Genomic DNA, 23645 nt, shown 5'->3' on the forward strand with positions numbered 1-23645 from the left:
TGCTGTAGATGTAGGTAACATCAGGTCGACCATCTGTGGATCGCTAACGACAAGGCTGAAAACTGTTAATCGCTCCATGCAAGCTATCGGGCACGGCAGCAACCATTGTCCTATCACAGGCTGAAGCCACATCAGAGGATCAGCTTGGGCGTTCAATACTCTGCAAGACCAGGGTGTTTGACCAAACGCGCTGCTTACCAAGACCAAATCAAGCAATTCACAGGGCTTGCATTGACGGCAGGACGCAGGAGCAGCTGTACCGAGATGTTTGCGACGAATCACAAGTACAGAATTGTTGGCATCTAACAGGGCGCATGGATCTAGAACGATAAGTCAGTGTGCTATTCATGTCAGAAGGCACAAGTGTGACGGAGGAGGGTCGAGGCTGTGCCAAGTCAGCCTCGCGCGTCTGCAAGCCACTCGAGGCAGGTGCGGCCTGCCACGGACTTCCAATATTGCAGAACAACGGAAACAAGAGGGAGTGTATTTGCAGAACTGAGACGAGATGTGATTGTATACAGAGAGTCTGCCGTAAATTATCATCGAAAATTGGTATCCATACTTCCAGCAAGTCTTATCATCTAGCATTGCGCGCCATGTCAGTCATATACAAAGTCGCAGCGAGCACATGACCTTTCTAGCTCAAGCCCAACTCCTTGTAGAAGGCTTCTGTAGACGGTTTGCGGCCAAGGAAGTCCTCAAGCGTTTGCATCTCATCCTGAGCACCACCGCGTTCGAGAACAGTGTGTCTGTAACGTCTACCTTCCTTGCCGTTCATAGGGTCCTTCTTAAAGACAGTGTAGAACATGTCAGCCGAATAGACCTGGGACGAGAGGTAGCCGTAATAGCCAGCATCGTAGCCTCCGATCAAGTGTCCGAAAGTGGCTTGACCGTTGCCCCAGTCAAGTCCTTCGCCCAGTGCCTCAGGCCCATCCAGAGAACAGATCTCCTTGCGGAGGGAGTTGTAAAGCTTGCCCACCTCGAGATCCTTGACCTCATCGTGAGTTTTACCTTCATGTACAGTCATATCGAAGATACCGAAGTGGAGCTGACGAAGGTTGAAGAGAGCATCGTTGACGTGACGGGTGCGGATGATGCTGTCAATCAGATTGTCAGGCATAGTCTCTGGAGGCTGCTTGCCCGACTTGCTTGATTCTGAGAAGGCGGCCTTGTAGCTGTCTGACAAGTAGCTGTAGTGGTGAGACAGGCTGCGCAGTTGAGAAGCAGTCCAACACCAGTTCTCGAGCATTTGTGACGGGGCTTCGACAAAGTCGCGGGCGGTGGAAGTTCCGTGGAAGCGAGAGTAGGTGGTGCGGGAGACAAGATCGTGGATACCATGACCAAGCTCATGGAATAGAGTGACAACCTCGTCGTGCTTGAGAAGGGAGGGCTTCTTAGGAGTAGGCTTCGAGAAGTTGCACACCAATGCAGTGGCAGGGTATCTTCTCTTACCATCCTCGTCAATGTAGCCGGGCTGCAGGTTGAAGTTGGCTGCATGACCGTATTTGCCATCACGAGGATGCAAGTCAAGATAGAGGTAGCCCACGAACCCACTGCCTTCACCCTCGTCGTCCCAGACGCTGAAGACTTGGACGTCTTGGTGCCAGATGATGTCACCACCCTTTCCGGTAGGACTGAGCGAGTCGCGGTCTTTGCCCGTAACTTCAACAAATTGGAGACCAAACAGCTCTTCGAAGATCTGCAACATGCCTCGGATAGTAGTCTCGAGGGGGAAGTACTCAGCAATAGCTTCTTGCTCGAGTTGGTACTCATGCTCAAGCATTAGAGTATCGTAGTATCGGTGGTCCCAGAGGTAGTAGTTGCCGTCGTTCTGCTCTGTGACACCTCGATCCTTGAAATCCTTCTCCTTCAAAGTCTTGAGCTTCTTGATCTCCTCAACACCGCCAGGTGAGAGACGGGTGCGAAGGTCACCGAGGAAGTCATCAACGGTAGAAGGAGTCTTGGCCATCTTGTCCTCGATGCGGAAAGTGGCGTGGTCAGGGTAGCCCAGAATGCGGGCAGCCTCGTCGCGTAGCACAATGGCCTCCTTGAAGAGGGGAACGTTCTCGTTGCACTTGTTCTCGTTCGAGGTGAAGACCTTGCGGCGGACATCGGGGTTCTTGCAGTACTTCAGGGTCGGGAAGAGGTCGGGGTACTTGAATGTGAGCCAGACCTTGCCAGCATTGTCGCCGTCTCCCTTCTTAAGGCCATCCAGGACATCCTTCGGCACACCTTCCAACTCCTGCTCAGTGAACCACAGACCGCCTTTCTCCTCGTTCAAGTTCTTCTGGAAGGTGATGCTGAGCTCAGATAGACGCTTCTTGATGGCCTTGAAGCGGTCACGCTTGGGACCAGCAGGCACGTTCAAGCCCATGCGCACGAAGCCCTTGTAATCCTTCTCGAGCAAGCGCTGACTCTCAGGATCCAGGTTTTTTGAGTTCTTGAGAGCGGCATCGACCAGCTTGAAGATGTCCTCACGCATGCTGGCCTCAATACCGAACTCATCCATCTCTTTCTCGGCCTCGATCGAGGCGTCTCTTAGCTTCGAGTCGGTCGAGACAGCGGAGTAGAAACCGATGATGTGTGACTCGATGGCCATCTTGTTGTCGTCGAGAGCCATGGGCAGGACGACATTGTGGAAGTTGGCCGTCTCGGGTGTGATGTCCTTGACGATCTGGTCTTGGATGCGGCGGGACTGGTCCAGCAGGCGTCTGGTGTCTTTGGCGAGGGACTCGGTGGTAGCGGTGAAGAGAGGAGGGGCCTGAGGAGGCTTCTGGTACTTTGCGGACGCCATGGTCATGGAGGTAATGTTTCGGGTAGATGCGAGACCAGTGGGCAGCTTGAGCGGGGTGAAGTGAGTCGTCAGTAGACTGAGACGGGAGGCGATGCGTGTGAAAGCCACCGTGAGCAGGACGAGGGCGAGGGAGAGGAGGAAGAGGGTTTTGTAGCTGAACTGCTTCTTGACTGTTCTAGTAAGCGCCAGTTTGAATTGAATGACCGGTCCGTGTCTGGTCTGCGTGGGAAGGTGCGACTGCTCTTGGTCGCAGCTGTCATCTGCTGGAGCTAAGCCCCGCCGTATCTCCGACATGGTCTTGTGCGACTTTACCCTTGTTGACCCATCATCTTGACAATACATCACATCGCGACATGTCATCGACTGTCCATATAAGATCCTCAATAGAGCAGCCTGAAACATGATGAGTCAATTGCGGCTCAGCTATGGAATTCGCGTTCCGCCCTTCCAGCTCAAAACCCCTTGCTGTTGCCATGCTATCGCCATGTCCACCTCGGCATCGTGATCCAACGCAACGTAGCACAAGTCTGTGCTGACTATATGGGTATGTTTGCCCGTCCCAACGATCCATCTTCATCTCACACCGCCATCGACCCTCCTTCGCGGAGTATGCCGATATGCACCATGAATCCCGAGTTCTCTTTCAGAGGGCCTGACAACACGTCGTCTGGGAGTCTCCATGTTCTAAAGTGCTTGTGAAACTCTTCCAACCACTCCTCAAACACATCTGGCTGCCGAAGCTGTTGTGCTATCACGCACACTGTCGGTCGTCCGCTTGTTCTTGCTCGACAGATGTCAACGCATGTCTGCACGAACGGCTTGATCAGAGCATAGTTGTATATGCAGTCGCAAGCAATGACCAGGTCCACTCCTTCAGCTGCATTGCTGCTTTTGAGGAACGAGTCAACATCGTCAGTCTCCCAGTCCAGAGACTTGACTCGTATGGTCGGACTTTGCACAGAAGTTGCTTTTTTCGGGGGTTTCTTGTTTTTCCCTCCAACCTGTCTTGTCGTTGCACTGTTTGCGTCGATGTTTTCCATGAGGAGTTTGAGGGCGTACACCTGATCTGTAGCAATATATTGTTGCACCAGAGGAGCCAAGGTCAAAGGCACAATACCAGCGATGCCGGAGCCTAGCTCAAGCACGCTTGACTCTGCAGCAACGATGCCGTGTTGTGCTAATATGTTAGTAGGCAATGACAACCACTCGGCAAACCTCGGGGTAACCTTCCAGACCACGGCACCTGTAGTGCCGCCTCCTCGAGCTGACTTAAGGACGGCAGGTGACTGCTTTATGGATAGATCACGAGACCCGATGGACAGTTCAAGGAGAGGGGCTTGAGAATCGATTATGCCAAGATTCTGTGAGGGGATGTCTTGGGAGAAGAGTAAAAAGGTTTCTGTATAGGACCTACCGTTACCATGCTGAGGAGGAATCAGGGCTTGGATTCTAGGCAATCACCTTCCGAGGCGTCCTCAATCTCGGCACCTAGCTGGGTGATGAAGGTGGCGAGAGACATGAGCGACAGACAGAGAGGTACAGGTGTTGTTATAAGCAAGTCGTGACATTCATCATCCGGAAGTCTGTAGACAGAGCAGGTTGCGAGGATGGTGTGAAGAAGTCGATGGAGCACGAGTCGAGACTTGTTGCAAGAGCCAGTCAGGATGGTGGATGTCGACGGCAGCGAAGCTCTGGCCTCCTTGTGGCGCAAGCACGGCGCGTCATTGGTGCGGCGGATGCGGAGCCAACCAATTGTGTTTCTAGCGGACCAACGCGCGCCGTCATCACAAGTCGCTCCTGCCTGGCAGAACGTCTTTCCCTGACGCTTTTATCACAACGAGGCTCTCCGCCCTTGCCCTTTTACCTTTTCATGTCTTTTGACAGCCTGCCCAACATCACATCCATCTTCAACGTGGGCGACATGATGCAACAAACAAACCTGAAGAAGTTGGTTCCCCAACCCAAGCAATACAAGAAGGGCCCCTACACCGTTGAGGCCAAGGGCTACAAGAAGGTCGATGGCGAGACTATTCCTCGCGTGCACCCCTCAGCAAAGGATGGACTCATCAGCACTCCTGCTCCCGACGTCAAGACCATCTACGACATTCTTCGCAGCAGCTCCAAGAAGTTTGGCAACGCAAAGGCTCTGGGTTACCGCACTCTGATCAAGACCCACGAGGAAGTCAAGCAGATCAAGAAGGTTGTCGACGGCAAGGAGGTCACCGAGGACAAGAAGTGGCAGTTCTCTGAGCTCAGCAGCTACACATACATCAGCTTCGTCGAGTATGAGCAGCTCTGCCTCAAGGTTGCCTCTGGCTACCGCGCTCTTGGCATGAACAAGGGCGACCGCGTCCACATCTTTGCCTCGACCAGTCCCTGGTGGCTTGCAACCGCTCATGGTAACTATCCGTGCTCCACGTCCACTCGATAACATCTAACATGGTCCCTTTCCAGGCGCTTCCACCCAATCCATGCCCATCGTCACCGCATACGACACACTCGGCGAGGAGGGTCTTATGCATTCCCTCAAGCAAACCAACGCCAAGCTCATTTTCCTCGACCCTCATCTCCTCACAAAGCTCATCAACCCTCTCAAAGAGACCCAGGACATCCAATATGTCGTTTACAACAGCAAGATGGAGGTCAAGAAGGATGACATTGAGAAGCTCAAGAGCGCCCACCCCCACCTGACCATTCTCAGCTTCGACGAGCTCACCAAGAAAGGTGAGGAGAACATGGTCGAGCCTGTTCCTCCTCAGCCCGAAGACCTGTGCTGTATCATGTACACCTCTGGATCTACCGGAACCCCCAAGGGTGTCCTTCTCAAGCACAAGAACGTCCTTGCTGCCAGTATGTATCTCGTTCAGCGACATTCCAAGCACATCCGCTAATGATTACAGTCGCCGGTGTCGACACGGTTGTCGGTGATTACCTCGGCCCTGGTGATGGTCTTCTAACCTACCTTCCTCTCGCTCACATCCTCGAATTCGTCTTCGAGAGCGCCTGTCTGTACTGGGGTGGTACCATGGGTTACGGAAACCCCAGAACCATCTCCGATGCTTCGGTCCGCAACTGCGCTGGTGATATCCGCGAGTTCAAGCCTTCAATCCTGGTTGGTGTTCCCGCAGTCTGGGAGACGGTCAAGAAGGGTATCGTTACAAAGGTCGACAAAACTGGTGGTCTCGCCAAGCAGCTCTTCTGGGCTGGTATGGCCGCGAAGAGCACTATGATGACCCACTCCGGCTTGCCCTTCACCGGTATCGGTACCAGTGTTATGGACTCTGTTATCTTCAGCAAGATCAAGGAGGCCACTGGTGGCAGACTCAGAATCTGCTTGAACGGTGGTGGTCCCGTCGCAAAGGATACCCAGCGTTTCATTTCCATGGCCATCGCTCCTATGATTAGTGGTTACGGTCTGACCGAGACCTCTGCCATGGGTGCTATCATGGACCCGCTTGCCTGGACTGATGACGCCCTTGGTGGTCTTCCCGCGTCTATTGAGGTCAAGCTTGTTGACTTCCCCGATGCTGGATACTATTCTACCAACAACCCTCCTCAGGGTGAGATCTGGATCCGTGGTGATTCTGTCGCCGATGGCTACCTCGACCTCGAGAAGGAGACCCAGGAATCATTCTACGATGGCTGGTTCAAGACCGGTGACATCGGCGAGTTCGACAGAGACGGCAACCTCAGAATTATCGATCGCAAGAAGAACTTGGTCAAGACTCAGAACGGCGAGTACATTGCTCTCGAGAAGCTCGAGTCGGTATACCGCGCCAGTCAGGTTGTTGCCAACATCTGTGTCTATGCAGACCAGAGCAAGAACAAGCCCATTGCCATTATCGTTCCTGCCGAGCCTGCCCTCAAGTCGCTGGCTTCGGAGAGTGGCTGTAAATCTGGTGAGCTTGAGGACATGTGCCAGGACAAGAAGCTCAACGCAGCCGTCCTGAAGAGTCTGCAAGCCGCTGGTAAGAAGGGCGGTCTCGCAGGTATTGAGATCATCGAGGGTGTCGTCGTGGTTCCCGATGAGTGGACCCCCCAGAACAACCTTGTCACCTCTGCACAGAAGCTCAACCGTAGAGCCATTCTTGACAAGTACAAGAAGGAGGTTGAGCAGGCCTACAAGTCGTAATGACTTCAGCAGAGTACATTGCCTGTATTATGGTTCCTGGTTTCCGCGTTACGACTTGCAATTGATGCCGGCGCAGGGTTCTCTTTTGACTTGCAGCAAGCTTGGGCGCTTTTGACATATCTTTTCTGTTTCTATTATGATTAGCACATAATTATACCCGACTCTTTTTTTCTGCTTTTGCTTCACTAATTCCTTTGCATCTGTGGCCAAGCAAGGTGTTTTCGGGAACTCACGACATCTCGGTGACTTGTAATGCCTCATATGACCTTCGGACTGAGTATATATATATAGCATCATATGTGACTCTATATACTTTTCATGACGCCAAACTTATCCTACAGAAAATGCGGAAGGAAAAAACGAGTACAAAGCGCAGTAGACAAATCAAGGCCACTTGCTGAGAACAACCGCGCTTTGGTCAGTCAACAACAGAGAGAACAGTGTCTATACCGAGCTCTTGACGTATTTTGCTTAGGGGTCTGGCTCTGATCATCTTTTTTGAACCCGTCATGTTTTTGATTTTTTTTGTTTTTTTTTGACTTTCCTCATCCTTGTATCTTGCTGTTTCGTTTTGGTCTTGTTCTTTTCCCATCGGTTGCATCAAGTAGGCAAGGGAGACAGCAGAGAGTGTATGGAAAAAAAAAGGGGGGGTTTAAAAAGAATGCGGCTCAGATACTTTCAGTATGATGGTAAAAGGCCAAAGCAAACCATCCAAAAAAAAAAGGGAAGATTATTAGGGTATTCCATGGAATCGAAAAGAATTTCCCGAATCTCATTGGGGACCTGTAAGATAAACAGACAAAGATAAGCTTGACGTTGTCAAATAACAGAAGAAACAGACGTCAAGGGCAAGAAGAGGCTGGAAAAAGGATCAAGGTTGTCTGGATTTTTTTTGTGATGGAAAAACATTTCGTAGAGGGATATATATAAGACATTCAAAGAGGTAATACGTAAAGGAAACAAGGAAGAAGAAACTCGAAAACGAGGATCCAAAATATCAAAAGCCCAAGATGACTCCACTCTGTGCTTTTTGTAGACCAAACATCACGTCCACGCTTCCCTATGCAGTAGCGGCACCCTTACCAGCCTTGGCAGCCAACAAGTTCAATGCCGAACCAGCAAGCACAAACGCACACTGATCCTTGGAAAGAGTATGCTTAGTAGCAACTCTGATCGTCTCGCCAGCCTTGGTCTTGACAACCAACGTAACATTACCCTGGCCACCAGAGTTAAGCACATCAAGCAAGCCTTCAGTGCTCACCTCATCACAAGCAGCCATTCTGTCGTAATCAGCTTCATCGACAAAAGTCAACGGCACCACACCTTGCTTCTTGAGGTTGGTCTCGTGAATGCGAGCGAAGGATTTGGAGAGAATGATGCGGCCACCGAGGTAGCGTGGTTGCAAAGCGGCGTGTTCGCGAGCAGAGCCCTCGCCGTAGTTGTGTTCGGCAACAACCAGCCATTCGTTGCCTTGATCCTTCCACTTCTTTGCAAGAGCGGGGATGCCCATGCCGTTGCTGCGGGACTCGGTGTCGTTGACATCGTAGACGATGTTGGTCTCGCCGGTCTCGGCGTTGATGGCGCCGATGAGGGTGTTTTCGGCAATGTTGGGGAGGTGACCCTTGTATTTGAGCCAGGGGCCGGCGGCGGAGATGGTGTCGGTTGTGCATTGGCCCTTGACCTTGACGAGGACACGGAGGCCCTCGAGTTCGGTCTTGGGGAAGGGAGCGAAAGGTTCGAGAAGAGCAAGACGAGTGGAGTTGGGGTCGACCTGGACTTGGACGCTGGCATCGGCTTGACCGGGAGTGGGAAGGAACTCGGGGTTGCCTTGAGCGAAACCGGTAGAGGGCAGATCACGACCTTGAGGAGGGTCGAAACGGAACTCGCCACCGTTAGGAAGAGGAATAGAGTCAGTCATGGGGTTGAAGGTGGTGTTGCCACTGTAGGCCATGGCAGTGACGAGTTCGGGACTGGCGATAAAGTTCATGGTCTTGACGTTTCCATCATTGCGACCACGGAAGTTACGGTTGTAGGATGTGAAGATGGCGTTCTCGGTACCCTTCTCAACACCGTCGGTACGGGTCCACTGACCAATGCAAGGACCGCAAGCGTTGGCAAGAATTACACCACCAGCATCGTTGAAAGTGCTCAAGGTGTCGTCACGCTCGAGAGTAGCGCGAACTTGCTCGCTACCAGGGGTGATAAAGAAGTCAGCCTTGGGCTGGAGACCGGCAGCAGTGGCCTGCTTGACCAGAGACTCGGCACGGGTCATGTCTTGGTAGGAAGAGTTTGTGCAGGATCCAATCAGACCAGCACCAAGAGTTTCGGGCCAGTTGTTGGCCTTGACGGTCTCGCGGAACATGGAGAGAGGGGTGGAAAGATCGGGGGTCATTGGGCCGTTAACATGGGGCTCGAGAGTGCTGAGGTCAATCTCAATGACCTTGTCGTACTGGGCGCCACTGTCGGCGCGAAGGAGGTTGTTGGCATCAGGAGAGTTTGCAATCTTCTCGGCAGCCAGAGCGATGGGGCCACGGTGAGTGGCATGAAGGTAAGGGATGTGGGCCTTGGTGAAGGGGAAGATGGATGTCGTCGCGCCGACCTCAGCTCCCACTTTTTGAATGTTAGCATTATGTTGTGGGGCAGGGTGTCAAGAGGAAACTTACTGTTGCAGACTGTGCTCATACCGGTCGTGGCAAGAGTCTCGACACCGGGACCAAAGTACTCGACAATGTAGCCAGTACCACCACGGACCGTGAGCTGACCGGCAAGGTTGAGGATGATATCCTTGGGACTGGCCCAACCACTGAGCTGGCCTACAAGTCTCACACCGAGGATCTTGGGGGCCTTGAGTTCCCAAGGAGCGTCAACCAAAGCATCAACAGCATCGGCACCACCGACACCGATAGCAATGGCGCCGAGACCACCGGCATTGGGAGTGTGCGAGTCTGTTCCGAGCATCATCAGACCGGGAGCCGAGTAGTTTTCGAGGACGTTCTGGTGAATGATGCCAGCACCGGGAGGCCAGAACTCGATACCGTACTTCTTTGCCGCGCTCTCCAAAAAGTCAAAGACCTCCTTGTTTCCCTTGATTGACTGGGGCAAGTCTACATCTGCACCTCTTTCTCCAACAATCATGTGGTCGCAGTGGATACTGGCAGGGACAGCGGTGGTGGGAAGGCCGCACGACATGAATTGCAGCAGGGCCATCTGGGCAGAGGCATCTTGCATGGCAACTCTGTCGGGCTTGAGTTTGAGGTTGGCTTGGCCACGGATGTCTTTGCCATTGTTTGTGTTGGTCAAGAGGGATTCTTCGGGAGACTCGAGATGTGAATAGAGGATTTTCTCGGCGAGTGTGAGGGGGCGGTTGGGCAAGATACGGCGGACTTGGTCTAGTCGTTGCAGCAGCTTGGGGTATGGCGGTGTGCGGCTGGCCAGATCGTTTGCGGAGGGCGTGGTAGAGAGATCGGCTTGGGTCGCGAGATGACGGCGGGCTATTGAGGGACGGCCAACAGAAGAGGCAAGCGACTGCCGACGAGTTAGTCATGGCTCGTTTGACTGTCAATTGTGGGGGAAGTCGCCTACTCTGACAGCAGGCAGTCTGCCCGTACGCAGCAATTGGGCTCCCATGGTGTCTGATGTGTATAACAAGAGGAATATGCAGAGAAGACGTGGATAGGATGACTGTGAGGACCGCAAATATTTGGGCGATTTCGGCCGCCGCCCACCAACCTTGGCCAACGCGCCTTCTCCACATTGCTTGGCCTGGGGTCTCCGAGACCGCCCACGGCCACTCTGTAGCAAGACATTACTAATGGGCGGCATCCCTGTAGCATCACTATAACATCACTATAGGTAACTGCATACATGGTTGTTATCCAACACAGAAGCACAACATGCTAGACACGAAACAGCACTCGACTGAATCAGATTGGCAGGCTACAAGATAAACAGCTCTTGCATCGTGTAGCTTGAACAGAGTCATGATATACAAGACTTCCCAATCAGATTCTCAGAATCCTTTCGAGGGATCTTCTGTATTAACTATCAAGATGACTCTAACACGGCACGTACAAAGACACGAGATGGTTGTTATAGAGGACGAACAAGAGGAAAGAAAGTCGGAAGCTTCACCTCTCTCTTCTGGTCGGGGGGTCTGTGCTCACCTCCGCCGTCCGCGGCCGCGTCTGGGTTGGGCCCCGCGGATGTCGCGACAAACACCTTGACAGCTTCCAGTCAACAACCCTCACAACGCCTGAACATCAGTGCAACGAGTCGGCGCATAGACACACCATGACCTCCAGACTCGTACTATGTCTCGGCGACCTCTTCATCCCGGATCGCGCAAATGCAAGTCCAATCACACCCCTCAACTCGCGCCCTTAGCTAACAAGACCCACAGGACATTCCCGCAAAGGTACCCCTACTGCTCTCTAGCTCCTCCCTCTCCCCTCCACAACGACTCTAACGCGCACACCACAAAGTTCAAAAAACTCCTCACCCCCGGCAAAATCGGCCAGATCCTGTGTCTCGGCAACCTCACCTCCCATTCCGTCTACACATTCCTGCGCAACCTAGCTCCAGACCTACACCTCGTAAAAGGCGACTTTGACATTTCCGTCTCCCCTGCCGCCGCTGCTGCCCCTCAACCCACCGCTGCATACGCACAACCCACCGAGCAACCAGCCATCCCCACCGCTCTCTCAAAAGTAGTCACACATGGAGGCTTGAGGATTGGCTTTACACATGGCCACACCATCGTGCCACCGGGTGATCCTGATAGTCTGTTGATAGCGGCAAGGCAGATGGATGTGGATGTGCTTTGTTGGGGTGGAACGTGCAAGTTTGAGGCATATGAGATGGAAGGCAAATTCTTCATCAATCCGGGCAGCGCAACGGGAGCCGTGTCTTGGGGTGCTGATGTTGAACTGGACTCAGAGGGTGAGGAGGTGAGCACGCCCAGTTTTGTGCTTATGGATGTAAGTTTGTGCATGTTTTGCTGCAATTCATTCTGATGCTTTTGGGGGGACATGTGGATGCTGACTGTGATGCGGAATATAGGTCCAAGGAGATGTGCTGGTGCTCTACGTCTACCAATTGAGAAAGGATGCGAATGGAGTCGAGAATGTGGCCGTGGAAAAAGTGTCGTACAGGAAAAATGCCTCCTCGTAGATTGCCGCCGCCTTCCTTCAGGCTCAAAAGCCACTCAGCATCTAATAACGAACACTCGAGTAATTCCTCTGCATATCCAAGCCTCTATCCACCGAGAACCGCCTCGGATCCCAAATCACCAACCACTCTTGAATCTGCAAGATTTGTATTACCGACTAAACCCCAACAGCCTTTGCCGTTCCCCATGTCCAAAAGCTCAAACTTGCAAGTTTTCTGATTCTCAAAAGTCCAACTTTGCTGCTACAAACCCGGTCATCAGAACGAGGTCCCGAAACCCAATCTCGAAGTAAAGAGAGTATCAGGATCACTCAATTACAGACGTTTACATCCTCTCATTCAAGGAGCCAAGGCAGCAAATGAATCTTGTGGCTAGATGGAGACCCTGAATTGTTGATAATGGTGACATCGCTTTGCTCTTGATTGCCTTTGACCCTAGGAGTATCCATTACATTGCTTCTCTCATGGATGCCATTTCATCTCCAGAAAGAAACTATGCATTTCTATAGCTCCCTGTGCGACCTTGCCTCTGCAATTGGAGCGATAGCACTGCACGAGGTCGGTGTAAGGTCCACGGATTCATTGCACCGACAATCGGACATTGCGATATGTTGGGATCGAAACATTGTTCTTGTCCTCTCGGTAGATCCGGCGCGGGAGCAGAGAAATCAAGTTTGACTATGTACCGGCGACCTTGTCCCTCCATTTCCTATACGCAACCCCAAAGCTCGCTTTCTTCTCTTGCTCTGTAGACCCACCAAAGCCTCGCTGCATCTCCTTGCCATCTCCTCTGAGCCCACCTCCTGCCTGCATCCGCTCTTCATCACCGTCGCCTTCCAAGTAAACCAATGGCACCATACTGTTTCTCCCGTGCGCACAGATAAACGGAAACTTTGTTTTCGCAACTCCATCCATCAGTCTCTGACATTCGTCGTTCGAAAGCTTATCATTAAACATGATCGCACTTCTGCAGGCTCTGGAGTTGACAAGGGAGAGTATGTCTTTTAGGCAGGAGGATATGCGGTGGAGCCACGTGTGTTCTGTGTCTGTGGGAGAGGCAGAAATGTCGCGTTTCGTGTTGTTGGAGTCGGCGAGAGTGTAGATTTCGCTGCGGAGAAGGTCGATAAGAAGTCGTGGTTCTGCGTGTAAGCGCGAGGAGATGACTGATGGTAGTGTCAAGATCTTCAATCGAGGTTGGTCGGTAGTATGCGGAATAATGTCGTAGAGAATGCCCCAAGCTGCAAAGTGTGCTGCATAAGCTCTAAACATGGCTTCTTCTTGCAATGGAATCTGAAACTGCAACGGCTTGTTCACTGCTTCTGTGACAATGTCCGAGGTGAAGCCAAGGTTTGATTTGATGAGTGGAGTTCCTCGAGTTGATGTACAGAGCTCTGAGAGCAGTTGTTCGAGGATACACCGTTCGGATGCTGCGTGCTGGTCCATCAACACAAGCAGTTGCCTCGTATGATTGAGCTCTTGTGGATTTAGTCCTGCCAGACTTGGCATCTTCATCAAGATGAACTTGTCATCGACTTGAGAGATGACCTGCGCATATGGCAATGCGGATTTGGACAGTCGACTCGTGTCGGTGATACCCGCAAGCGAGAACGAGTCTGCTATGGAACATTGCCCATGATGGTTGTGCGAGGCGGACGTTCCTTGCATCGATTGGCCAAAGCCGGCAACCGGTATTGCTTCTTCAGCCTGAGTCCCGAAAATCGGATTCTTCCAAGTTTGGAGAAGTCCTTGAAGCCAAGGTGAATCCAAAGTAGTATTCGAGGATCCATCCTGTGTAGATGGCGCATTGCTTTTCCTTCGTTCCAAAACAAGAGGATTACCGAAGGATGACAATCGGGAGTTTGCGGCAAATCTGCCTGTGGGTGCACGATTGGAGGTTGGTCTTTGTGTCTCGTCCGGCATAACGATACCAGTACGGGCATTGACACGATGCTTTTGATTCGTCTTCGAATCAATCCAGTGAACATAAATCTCTCCGTCTTGATTCTGAGCAGGAGCGGATTTGAGGTTGTTCGAGTCTTGAGTTTCAGCGGCCGCAACCGTGGAGTTGTGTGGAGGTCCAAATTGGTTTGCAGTGACAGACTCGACGGCGATAGTAGCAGTTTTATCTGGCTCGTGCCTTGTCGTCTGTTCCATCGACACGATGGTCGTGGATTGTCTTGACGGTGGTGTCTTTGACTTCCATATACTGTCGTACATCTGTGGCTTAGCGCTCTTGATCCGGCTCCAGTCTGTAAAAGGCATCGTTGGTAAAGCAGTATCCGCCACAGTCCCTGACCGCACCCTCTTAGAGCTTCGGTGATTTTTTTTTGGCGACATGACATCAGAGTTCGGTTGGCTTGTGTCTTCAGGGACTTTCAAAACTTGCTTTCTCTTCTGTCTTAGCTTCTTCGGTCGAAAGTTGTTTGCTTCTAACCAATGTATAGTCAAGCTCTCAAGGACATTGATAATACTCTTGAGATGCATATCACCGAGGTTGCTCACGAGTTGTGTATTCCCCTTGGTCTTCAGATCGATGCGAAGATAGAACCTGGGCCATCTATCCACTCCTTTCCTACCACCTTGGAGTTGTTTGATTGTGGGTCCATCTGTCTTGTAACGTCGATCGTGCTGCCGACGTTTCATTTCAGCCTCGGCAGGTTCGGAACCATCATCTATGTGACCAAAACTCGACTGGTTGAAGAGTTGATTGACCGTTTCGTATAGCTCGTTATGTCTGTTCTCGTCCAGACAAGGTATGATTCCAATAGACATGAACTGTGCGACCCTGGTAGGGGCAGGCTCTAATGACATGAGACCTTTGACGGTGACCGAGGAAGTTGATGCAGATACCGGTATCCAGCTAGTCTTGGAGTCAGTTGAGACGATACCTGCTTGGCATAGAATGCTCAAGATAGTGCTCTGATCAAACTCTGATACTTTCTTGTTCAAAGTGTTCAAATTCCGCTCACTTAGCGTATTTGGTATGAATTGCGCTCTGGTGTTGACTGGAAAAGTCTTTCCCGGACTGTCAGAATTTGTGACTTGGAGTGCCACGCGTCGGTTCCATGGAAGAAGCAAGCTCACGAGACCGACCTTCAGAGATTGCCACTGCCTTTCTGTTTCAAGTCCCCCTTCATCGATGGCGGCTCGCTGTTTGACTCTCACAGGCATGTTACCGAACAGGTCTCTGACGGATGTACGCGTGCCATGGCCAGTGCTAGTACGTATTGCATGCTGAGGAGGCGCAGGCGTCAATCGGGATATGACCTTGGAGCGATGTAAGCTCACAGTATTGTGAGAATAGTGCTGAGTATGCCGTGACGTGATGGTGAGGAGCGAGAGTGCCGCCACTGAAGCCAGGAATGTACCCCGGCCGCCATGGGTGTCGAGTTGCGCGTTGTTCTTTTGCTTTGAAGTGTGATACATGCGACCGAGTCCACCAGTTTCGCGAAACTCCAACGGTAAGACGCCAATACCATTGTCTTCAACAGTGCAACCACCTCGGCGATAGTCGATAGTGATGTCGATCTTTGTTGCCTGTGCATCCAAGGAGTTTTCGAATAAGCCAAGGACTACCTGATTGAGGCTGGTGATTGTGGTAGAAGATTTGATCTGCGCGACCACATCCTCAGGAAGCGGTAGGATAGTAGACGATGTATTTTGTGTTTCCTGCCCAGATGAGTATTCCATGTTCTTTTTGTGCCAAGCAAGCGTGTCATTCAAGGTGGTCGCCACTTGAGTCTCGAACAGTCGCGGTTATCCAAAGATGCAAACATTGATTTCTGTTTCCGTGATTCGCTAACGCGATGGCAGAGATAAGCGTGTTGTCCGGTGCAGAAACAAAGATGGATCAGTCGTGACAAGGTGCGAAAACCAGCAACCACGACGTCACCAATCTTGGCATTCGAGCACTTCCCATGGCTCCAACCTCGACAATCGTCTTCTCTTCCCTGACATTGAGCAAGGCCAATTCTTTCATCGACTCTAACTCTATAGGTCCACAATTCGACAGCCGCAATGTCAATCAACGTGTGAATCAACTTGCCGCATTACGAGACTTCGGTTATAAAGAGTACAGTTTTCGGACCAGCTGCATCAGGTCCAAGATGTCTTCGTGCTTCAAAATGTCGGGGGGCTCCCGCTTCAATACTCGAACATCGGACTTTACCTCATGCGATGTCCCGGGTCTATTCACGAGAGTGTTTGCGATCTAGCAGAAATGCCAAGTCATCCAGGAAACGGCATACACACGATAGAAGCAAATGTAAGCGGCAGATAGGGGCTTCATATTTCACACGCTCGGCCGCTGTTCGATAATCTCATTGTATGTTTGATTCGCTGTGGTTCCGAGTCAGAGAAGGTAAGTCGTGTGCTTCGAGTCAATCTCAGGCGTACCGTGTTACAAAACCTGCAACATTTCTTCTGTCTCTGTCTTTCTTACCATTCGTTTCATTTTTCACCATACCATCGGTCCCCAAAAAACAAGGGCGGTCATGATCGACCCAACACTATTACACCACCATCTCTGGTGCCTCTACATCTGCTGGCTCATCCAATTACCCACAATCTGTCTGCTAGCGGTCATCCAACTCATTATCTCTGCGAGATCCCTCACTACTGCTGAGTATGCACATCCATCCGTGTTTCCTTCTCCATCGCAGGATGCCGACGCTAACATTCTATCTGGAAAGATAATTCTTCCAAAGTCTATGCTTTTGTATGATTGTCTTGTAAATCTCCCAGGTTTTCAGGTCGAGATCTCCAGCTTTGGGCTCTGATCCATTCTCACTGTCCTCTTGCTCTCTCCAGCTGCTTTTGATTCGTTGAAATCTCCGTCTTTTGCGTCTCGTTTATCTCTTTCATCGACGTCCGACGCTTCAGCATCACTATCGTCATCGGAGTCACCGTAGTCAATGTCATCTAAAGGATCCTGAGTGGTGAAGATGTAAGCTCAGTGTAGTTCAGAAGCTGGACACTTGAGAAACCGTGTTGCCTTACCTCGCCCGTTGCATATTGGTGCATTACTCGGGAGTCCTCCACGTAGGTGTAGTACACATCATTGCCGCAGTCTTTCATCTTGGCATACGGTGCAGTGGTTGTTGTTGAGGGTGGAAAATAACTGCAAGGTGCAAGATCTCAATGATGTGTGTTGGTGAGAACAAGATGTTTTACGTATGGACAAGGAGGTGAGAAGGAGATCAAACAAGGTACCGGGTGAAAGCAATAAGTGACAAGCCAAGCACCGAGTGAAGGAGAATCTAGGAAAACCGAGACCAACTGCTTGCTATTTGTGTCGAGTATACCAAAGTGAAGGGTCGTATTTAGGTAGAAAGTTATTCTACATCGAAACATGGTGGAGGTGCCTTACACATATAAGCGCGAACTGATATAGTCTAAACATAAAGCCTTTACTCCGTGGGTCCAAGCAAGATATCATACTTCAACTCCAGTCCAGCCTTCTCATCACCTTCCCGAGGCTCGAACTTCACGACAAGAGAATCTTTGACCGCAAATACGGAGTCGTTGTCCAGGTATCTGGACTCTGCATCGAATATCTGGGTTGTGATTGGTTTGTATCCTTGTCGAATGACCTATGGCGGGTCATGGTTAGCATGAAGAGAAACTGGATGATGTAAGAAGAGATACGCACTATCAAATGAATATGCGCGGGTCTGAAAGGATGTCTGTCCAACTTCTTCAACAACTCGCCAGCTGGACCGTCATCAGGAACGGGATAGGGAGTAGGTCGTATGCAATAAAAACCATAACTTCCATCCTTGCCGGTCCTGAATTTCCCTCGTAGATTGTGCTCTTGTTGTTCTGGATCTTGCTGCTCGTACAATCCGTTTGTGGAAGCTTGCCAGATATCGATTTCAGCTTCTTCCACGGGTTTCTTGGTCACAGCATCATACACCACACCATGCATGTAAGCGATCTCTGCATCCTTCGGTGTGTCGAAGGAAATAGTATCTCCCATCTTCCGCAAAGGTGCATCGTGTCGGAAAAACGGACCCAGAATTGCACTTTGAGTGACCGCATCTTTGGCGTCTGCAGCAGCTTTGAAGGTGATTTCATCGACTAGACTTTCCAGACCAATGACGTCGCAGAGCAGTTGACCTTCGTTACGGCGGTCGGTAGACATCTGACCAGCACGGTTGATCATGTCTACTCCAGCCATCCATTCGTCTACTGTGAGGTCGATCTCACGGGCGAAGTCATGGACGTGTTTGATGAGAGAGGTCATGACTTTGCGGAGGCGAGGATCAGTGTTGGAACCGATTGAGGAGATGACATGATTTGTGAAGTTTGGATCGTAGCGGCCGGCGCCATTGAGGGTGTCTTCGGGCTCCAGTGGTTTGTTGGTGTTGTTGGTTGCTGACATGGTTGAATATACTTTGCTTCCAATGTCTGAGTTGTGAGGCTTCCGTTGAGAGATTGTGGGTAAGCTTGTTGATTTCAGCTTTCGGTGCCTGCTATGTGAGTATGTCGATGTTACAGCGTCTCTTCCAGAATTGGGTGAGGGGCTTAGATAATTCTTATATGAGCTACATCCCGAACGACATCCGCCCCTCTTTGGCGGGGCAATGGTCAGCGGGTTCGGATAGCGTGTGTCTTGCTCTCGGAAGCAACTCTTACCGTCTGAGTCGTGCAAGCCACATCCGATTCACGACTACATTTCGTGGGGTGACTTCCGGGGTTTATCTAGTGCTCTATCAACAGATATGTATAACAGCCAGGATGGAATGATTGACATATACTAGCTGTCACGGCAACAGAGGATTCAATCGAAGCTGCTTGATAACGACGACTTTGCTATTCGCTGAGCTTGGGCGTGATGTGGAGCCCGTGCTTGAATCAACAGGGTCATGCCCATAACAACCTTCCAATCGACTAAATGATCAATTGCCGAACCACCAACAATAATTCATGACCAGAAGACATACAACAAAGTCCGAGATGTACGGATGCGCGACAGTGTCGAATATCTTGAGTATAGCATGAGGATGTGGCCCGGCGTAAGCGATTTTGGTATTTGAGACCTCGATATCTCATAGGCTGGTGCCAGGACGTAGAATCAGATGGAGGATTCCCGTTTCGATGAGACTACAGTTCAGATCTTGCTACGCAAAGGAGATCGCCGTCGAGTCGAGCGGTATAACAGCTAATGGCCTTGCCTGCAAATTCCCGTTGGCCGACAGAGTAATGTCAATGGTTGTCTGAATTCTCCTGATCAACCGCGGCATGAAACTGAGCTGTATACAAATGTCTTGGCAGTCGGAAGCCGGGCAAAGATTGTTCACGCCGCCGATTCCGCTCCAGCCCTCTTTGACTCGAGTCAACGACAAGTGGGGTTGGAAACAAGCACTTTGGTGATGCACCTTCCGAAGCATCCCATCGCATTGGATCGTTTGTTTGTTTCTTTGGCCTTGGATAATAGCTGCCTAGGTCATCGGCTTCGGGAGCGGCAGACACAATGCCTCGCCCGATAGTGGCACCTGAAAAGAGACGTCGCATCGCCCAAGCCTGCGACAATTGCAAACGCAGAAAGGAAAGATGCGATGGCAGCCGACCGTGCAGCATCTGCATCCGACGACGAAGGGAATCCGAATGTCAATTTTCCGAGACGCCTGCTAGGTTGCTTCGGGGTCCACAGAGCAACACCGCTAACATCGGAAGCCCTGCAAGTGTCAGTCATCCATCTCCATCGGTCAACGTGTTGCAGAACCGCGCTGTGAGTGCTGTACCGCCACCTCCGCAGCAGAACGATGTCGCGCGTACAAGCATCACGAGTTTGGGCTCTGTTCCCAACCCGTCGCCAATCAATGTTACTCTATCTGGAAACTTGAGCGATACGAGTCAGGCTGAGATGGCCATTGACCGCATCTTGAATGCCAGTGTCGACCAACAGGGTGCTACAGCCAATGCGGAATCCCACTCTCGACCTGAGTCTGTGGCGCCAGTACCCAGATTGGCGAGACTACTTCGCGACACTCATGGCAAATTCATGTATGTTGGCGATTCTGCCAGTCTCTCCTTTGTCCAGAGCGTCAGACGTATGGTTGTATCCGCCATTGGCGAATGCGATTTTACAAATGACCCCCTCCGTCATCAAATTATCGAAACAACACCTCCAAGCACTATGCAGGTGCCAGATATGTCACCTCTGGATCTGGACTATGACGAGTGTAAACGGTTATCTCAGCATTACCTTCTCGCGACCAGCGGGCTCATCGAGATATTCGATGTCCCCACCTACTACCGCAACCTGGACCGTTGGGTGTTTGACAGGGCTCGAGATAATGACCTAAAGTCTGCCGTCTTCTACATGGTACTTGCAATCGGCGCCCAAGTATCATCACCGGACGGTGACCAGACACTTGCTGAGAAGTACTTTAACCGTGGTCGACATATGGCTGTCATGAATTTTACCGATGCACCTAGTCTCATGACAATTCAGGCCTATATTTGCATCACAATGTACATGCTTGGTGCATGCCGGAGGAACGCTGCTTTCATGCAGTTCGGCATTGCTGTAAGAGCCGCCTTTGCTCTAGGTATGCACAAGAGCAGCACACACGCACTTTTCGACGAGACAGAAGCTGGCGCAAGACGAAGAATCTGGAAGAGCGTCCGCTTACTGGACATCTTCCTAAGCGCGTCACTCGGCAGGCCGCCAGCCACATCAGATGTGTCAATGGAAGCGGACAGAAATGTTGCTGAAGAAGCAGCACAAGTGACATCCACAGATCCTTTCTCGAGCAAGGTGCTTGCGCTTTGCGACATTTTCGAACGCATTGTCATCGATGTCTACATGAAGAAAGCAGTGTCTACACGCCTTGCAGACTCCATCTCGGGCCAATACAGAGACTGGACCAATGATTTGCCAGAATCATTACAGCTGTCGAATCTCGGTCCAGGCGAGGACGACCCAGACAAGCTGATCAAAGCTTTGGCTGCAAGTCATATCATCAGTGCTTACCACTGGTCCATCATTTTGCTCACCCGACCTTTCCTCACCTTCCAAATCATCAAAGATATGAGTAGGGGTGGGCAAGACTCACAGACAAACGATCAGATGGAACAATCATCCATCAAGACATATGCAGACGCATGTGTAGACTCTTCATTACGAAGTCTCAACATCGCATCAACATTGATGCAGTACCCCTCGCTCCCTCACAGGCTACCTTTCATCATCAACTCCGTCTGTAACGCTGCTCTAGTCTTGGGAGCCGCTACCTTCGCCGATCAAGACAAGTTCCTTCCACTTGAAGATGGCTTGAAACAGGGAATGCAGATCTTGAACCGCTTTGCGCAATGGGATCCTCACGCTGCCCGATATGCTCAAATCATAACCTACCTCCAAGAAGCCACTACAAAGTACATCCGCCAACGAAGTGAGAGGTCACTCGAGTCTCGCCGCAGTGGCGTCACCAGACTCTTTGGTACGGTTGGACAACAGGTCGGTGGTGCCGAGGAGACGCCTAACGACCAATCTGCCAGCCTTACACCTACTGCTGGCACCATCGGAGGTTCTGATCCTATACAGGGCATCAATATCGATCCGTCGTTGTATACCAGACCGGCATTGATGACAGATCTGTATCCTCTGGCGAACAACCAAGGAGGATTGCCAGGCTTGATAGAAGGGGGTTTTTACCCTCACACAGCACAGCCTGGTACTGGGAACATGGCCGACGGCTCTGGATACCAGGATGATTCTTTCTACTTTATGGATCAAGATTTGTCCATGTTCGGTTTCTGTTGAGCGATAGCAGCAGGAATCTCCAGCATTATTTGAAGAGGTACTCTTTGTGTTTATCTTGAGCCGTTGCTCCATTAAAGAAAGTCTCGAGAGGGTCAAGTCGTCTACTCGGATCAACGACTCCATCTCAGACCAGTTCAGTCGTAGGCAAATAGCTTCACTTTCCGCCGAATCGAACGAATATAACCTCAATCTCGACCTCTTCCGTAGCTATCCCCTTTGGAAGCACCAGCATCAGTTGAGATACTTCGACGGAACGGCGAAGACCACAACGCCGGCGATCCAAGCTTCCAGTGTCTTTTCTCGCATGCGTCACTGGCGGTAGATGCATCAACCGGATCGCCGAGCCCCAGAACTCCCAACATCACTCCACGTATGCGTTGAGTGAAATCACATACATAGCACGAGAATGCACAACGGTATATGAGATTAGCATCGATATACTGAAAAGGCGATTTTTTTGCCTTTCACTCCCATCCTTGGCCCCTCCCCATAGCCATCCATCTCCTTTGACCTTGTCTCAGTTTCACAAACATCTCTGCATTTCTACAGGAAACAGCTTGCGGTCGAGTGCATTGGCAATTGACAATCACGTCGCCGAGCTTGGAGACCTCGGTATCTCCCAGGCCGTCTAGGCCGGCTCGTGTTCCAACTGTTGCATAGTCACAAATCGGGGCAGCTCGTCGAGGGCGTTCTGCTATATGTATACTAGCGTAAGGAAGCTAAAGTCCAACAACGATGTGTCGAGAACGGCTTTAGGTAAGATTGCGAGCCTTAAGGATTGTTCGGCGATAGAGTTAAGAAGCTGGCGAAACCAACCGTCGTCTACAGGCGTGTTGCCGCGCTTGTGGCCTTCATGTCCGGTGTTAATGAGGAGTTGGACGTGGAGCGAAGGGATGATGGGCGAGTGAAGAGATGGACTCCCCAGATGTGATGTTTGGTGTAATACTTCCTTGTCCAGTGTTGGTAGGAGTATGCAGTGAAAGTCATATCTAATATCCATATGACATGATGCACAAGCAAATATCGGAGAGAGAGCCAGCTAAACCAAGAAAAAAGCAAGGAAACCAAAAACAAACAGCCAGAAAACCAAAAAAACCCAAACACATCCCCCAACCCCCAAAACGTCTCTACATGAGTAACCCTAGACCCTTGTACTTACACAGACGCATCTATAATGAACTACAATATCCAAGACACCGCTTCTAGTGAAAAAAAACAGAGCGAAACTCTCCCAAGCCCTCCAATCTCCTTTGAGTCGATACCTAACCTCAATTTCTGCCTAGATTTACCGTGCAAATCTCCAGATATATACTCTTTGGCGTTTCACGATTGGAGATGGGAGATCCTGCATACTCTTCGGCAGAGCAGCACAACAGAGAAAGAGTCCTGAGGTGTGTCAGGAGTGGAGCTGTATCTGTATTACCATGCTAAGTTTTCAAGGCAATAGGCCAAAACGTACCCAGAAGGAAGAGGCTGTTGGAGACGGCAATTCATCATCATCATCATCATCGAACTCACCCATCTGTCTGTTTCGCCAAAGCTCGTCTTTGCTATGGAAAAGCGAGCAACCAAAGCTCATCATACACACAGCGGTTGGAAAGGTTTCATACTACGGGTATCTCTGTTTCTGATCATCTTTCCACTCCTTGCTTTCCTTACTCCCATGCCACACCCCGACTCGTTCTGAGCCATCAGACAGCGAATGATTAACCATACAAGCAACCGGACAGTCTGATGTCCCTTCGTGTGCACCATTTTTGCAAAACCTGCGCTTCGCATTACGC

The 23645-nt window shown here is 50.9% G+C and overlaps 9 protein-coding genes across 9 annotated transcripts; 3 read left to right on the forward strand and 6 right to left on the reverse strand.

Annotated features, from left to right (window-relative positions):
* Positions 1 to 637: 637 nt before the first annotated feature.
* M436DRAFT_70761 (metallopeptidase MepB) lies at positions 638 to 2794 on the reverse strand (the record flags this gene model as incomplete). Its single annotated transcript, XM_013574279.1, has 1 exon — positions 638 to 2794. The coding sequence occupies one exon, from the start codon at positions 2792 to 2794 to the stop codon at positions 638 to 640; it is 2157 nt and encodes a 718-aa protein (XP_013429733.1).
* Positions 2795 to 3372: 578 nt separating this feature from the next.
* M436DRAFT_41936 (uncharacterized protein) lies at positions 3373 to 4313 on the reverse strand (the record flags this gene model as incomplete). Its single annotated transcript, XM_013574160.1, has 2 exons — positions 3373 to 4193; positions 4256 to 4313. The coding sequence occupies 2 exons, from the start codon at positions 4311 to 4313 to the stop codon at positions 3373 to 3375; spliced, it is 879 nt and encodes a 292-aa protein (XP_013429614.1).
* Positions 4314 to 4715: 402 nt separating this feature from the next.
* M436DRAFT_70763 (acetyl-CoA synthetase-like protein) lies at positions 4716 to 6926 on the forward strand (the record flags this gene model as incomplete). Its single annotated transcript, XM_013574280.1, has 3 exons — positions 4716 to 5193; positions 5249 to 5644; positions 5695 to 6926. 3 exons carry the CDS (start codon positions 4716 to 4718, stop codon positions 6924 to 6926), a joined length of 2106 nt encoding a protein of 701 aa, XP_013429734.1.
* Positions 6927 to 7986: 1060 nt separating this feature from the next.
* On the reverse strand, positions 7987 to 10553 carry M436DRAFT_70764 (putative aconitate hydratase 2; the record flags this gene model as incomplete). The annotated part of the gene is made up of 3 exons (XM_013574281.1): positions 7987 to 9536; positions 9590 to 10451; positions 10509 to 10553. The coding sequence occupies 3 exons, from the start codon at positions 10551 to 10553 to the stop codon at positions 7987 to 7989; spliced, it is 2457 nt and encodes an 818-aa protein (XP_013429735.1).
* A 663-nt stretch (positions 10554 to 11216) lies between these two features.
* On the forward strand, positions 11217 to 12095 carry M436DRAFT_41591 (Metallo-dependent phosphatase; the record flags this gene model as incomplete). The annotated part of the gene is made up of 4 exons (XM_013574092.1): positions 11217 to 11277; positions 11318 to 11340; positions 11408 to 11902; positions 11985 to 12095. The coding sequence occupies 4 exons, from the start codon at positions 11217 to 11219 to the stop codon at positions 12093 to 12095; spliced, it is 690 nt and encodes a 229-aa protein (XP_013429546.1).
* Positions 12096 to 12770: 675 nt separating this feature from the next.
* Positions 12771 to 15782, reverse strand: M436DRAFT_61658 (uncharacterized protein; the record flags this gene model as incomplete). Its single annotated transcript, XM_013574192.1, has 1 exon — positions 12771 to 15782. The coding sequence occupies one exon, from the start codon at positions 15780 to 15782 to the stop codon at positions 12771 to 12773; it is 3012 nt and encodes a 1003-aa protein (XP_013429646.1).
* Positions 15783 to 16839: 1057 nt separating this feature from the next.
* M436DRAFT_79654 (uncharacterized protein) lies at positions 16840 to 17168 on the reverse strand (the record flags this gene model as incomplete). Its single annotated transcript, XM_013574370.1, has 2 exons — positions 16840 to 17022; positions 17091 to 17168. 2 exons carry the CDS (start codon positions 17166 to 17168, stop codon positions 16840 to 16842), a joined length of 261 nt encoding a protein of 86 aa, XP_013429824.1.
* A 332-nt stretch (positions 17169 to 17500) lies between these two features.
* M436DRAFT_41412 (catechol dioxygenase) lies at positions 17501 to 18474 on the reverse strand (the record flags this gene model as incomplete). The annotated part of the gene is made up of 2 exons (XM_013574065.1): positions 17501 to 17683; positions 17743 to 18474. The coding sequence occupies 2 exons, from the start codon at positions 18472 to 18474 to the stop codon at positions 17501 to 17503; spliced, it is 915 nt and encodes a 304-aa protein (XP_013429519.1).
* Positions 18475 to 19587: 1113 nt separating this feature from the next.
* Positions 19588 to 21540, forward strand: M436DRAFT_26282 (uncharacterized protein; the record flags this gene model as incomplete). Its single annotated transcript, XM_013573943.1, has 2 exons — positions 19588 to 19806; positions 20002 to 21540. Coding segments are annotated over 2 exons (1758 nt in total), but the record flags the coding sequence as incomplete, so codon positions are not given.
* Between the last annotated feature and the right edge of the window lie 2105 nt (positions 21541 to 23645).

The sequence above is a fragment of the Aureobasidium namibiae genome, assembly GCF_000721765.1.
Source record: "Aureobasidium namibiae CBS 147.97 unplaced genomic scaffold scaffold_4, whole genome shotgun sequence".
Classification (NCBI taxonomy): domain Eukaryota; kingdom Fungi; phylum Ascomycota; class Dothideomycetes; order Dothideales; family Saccotheciaceae; genus Aureobasidium; species Aureobasidium namibiae.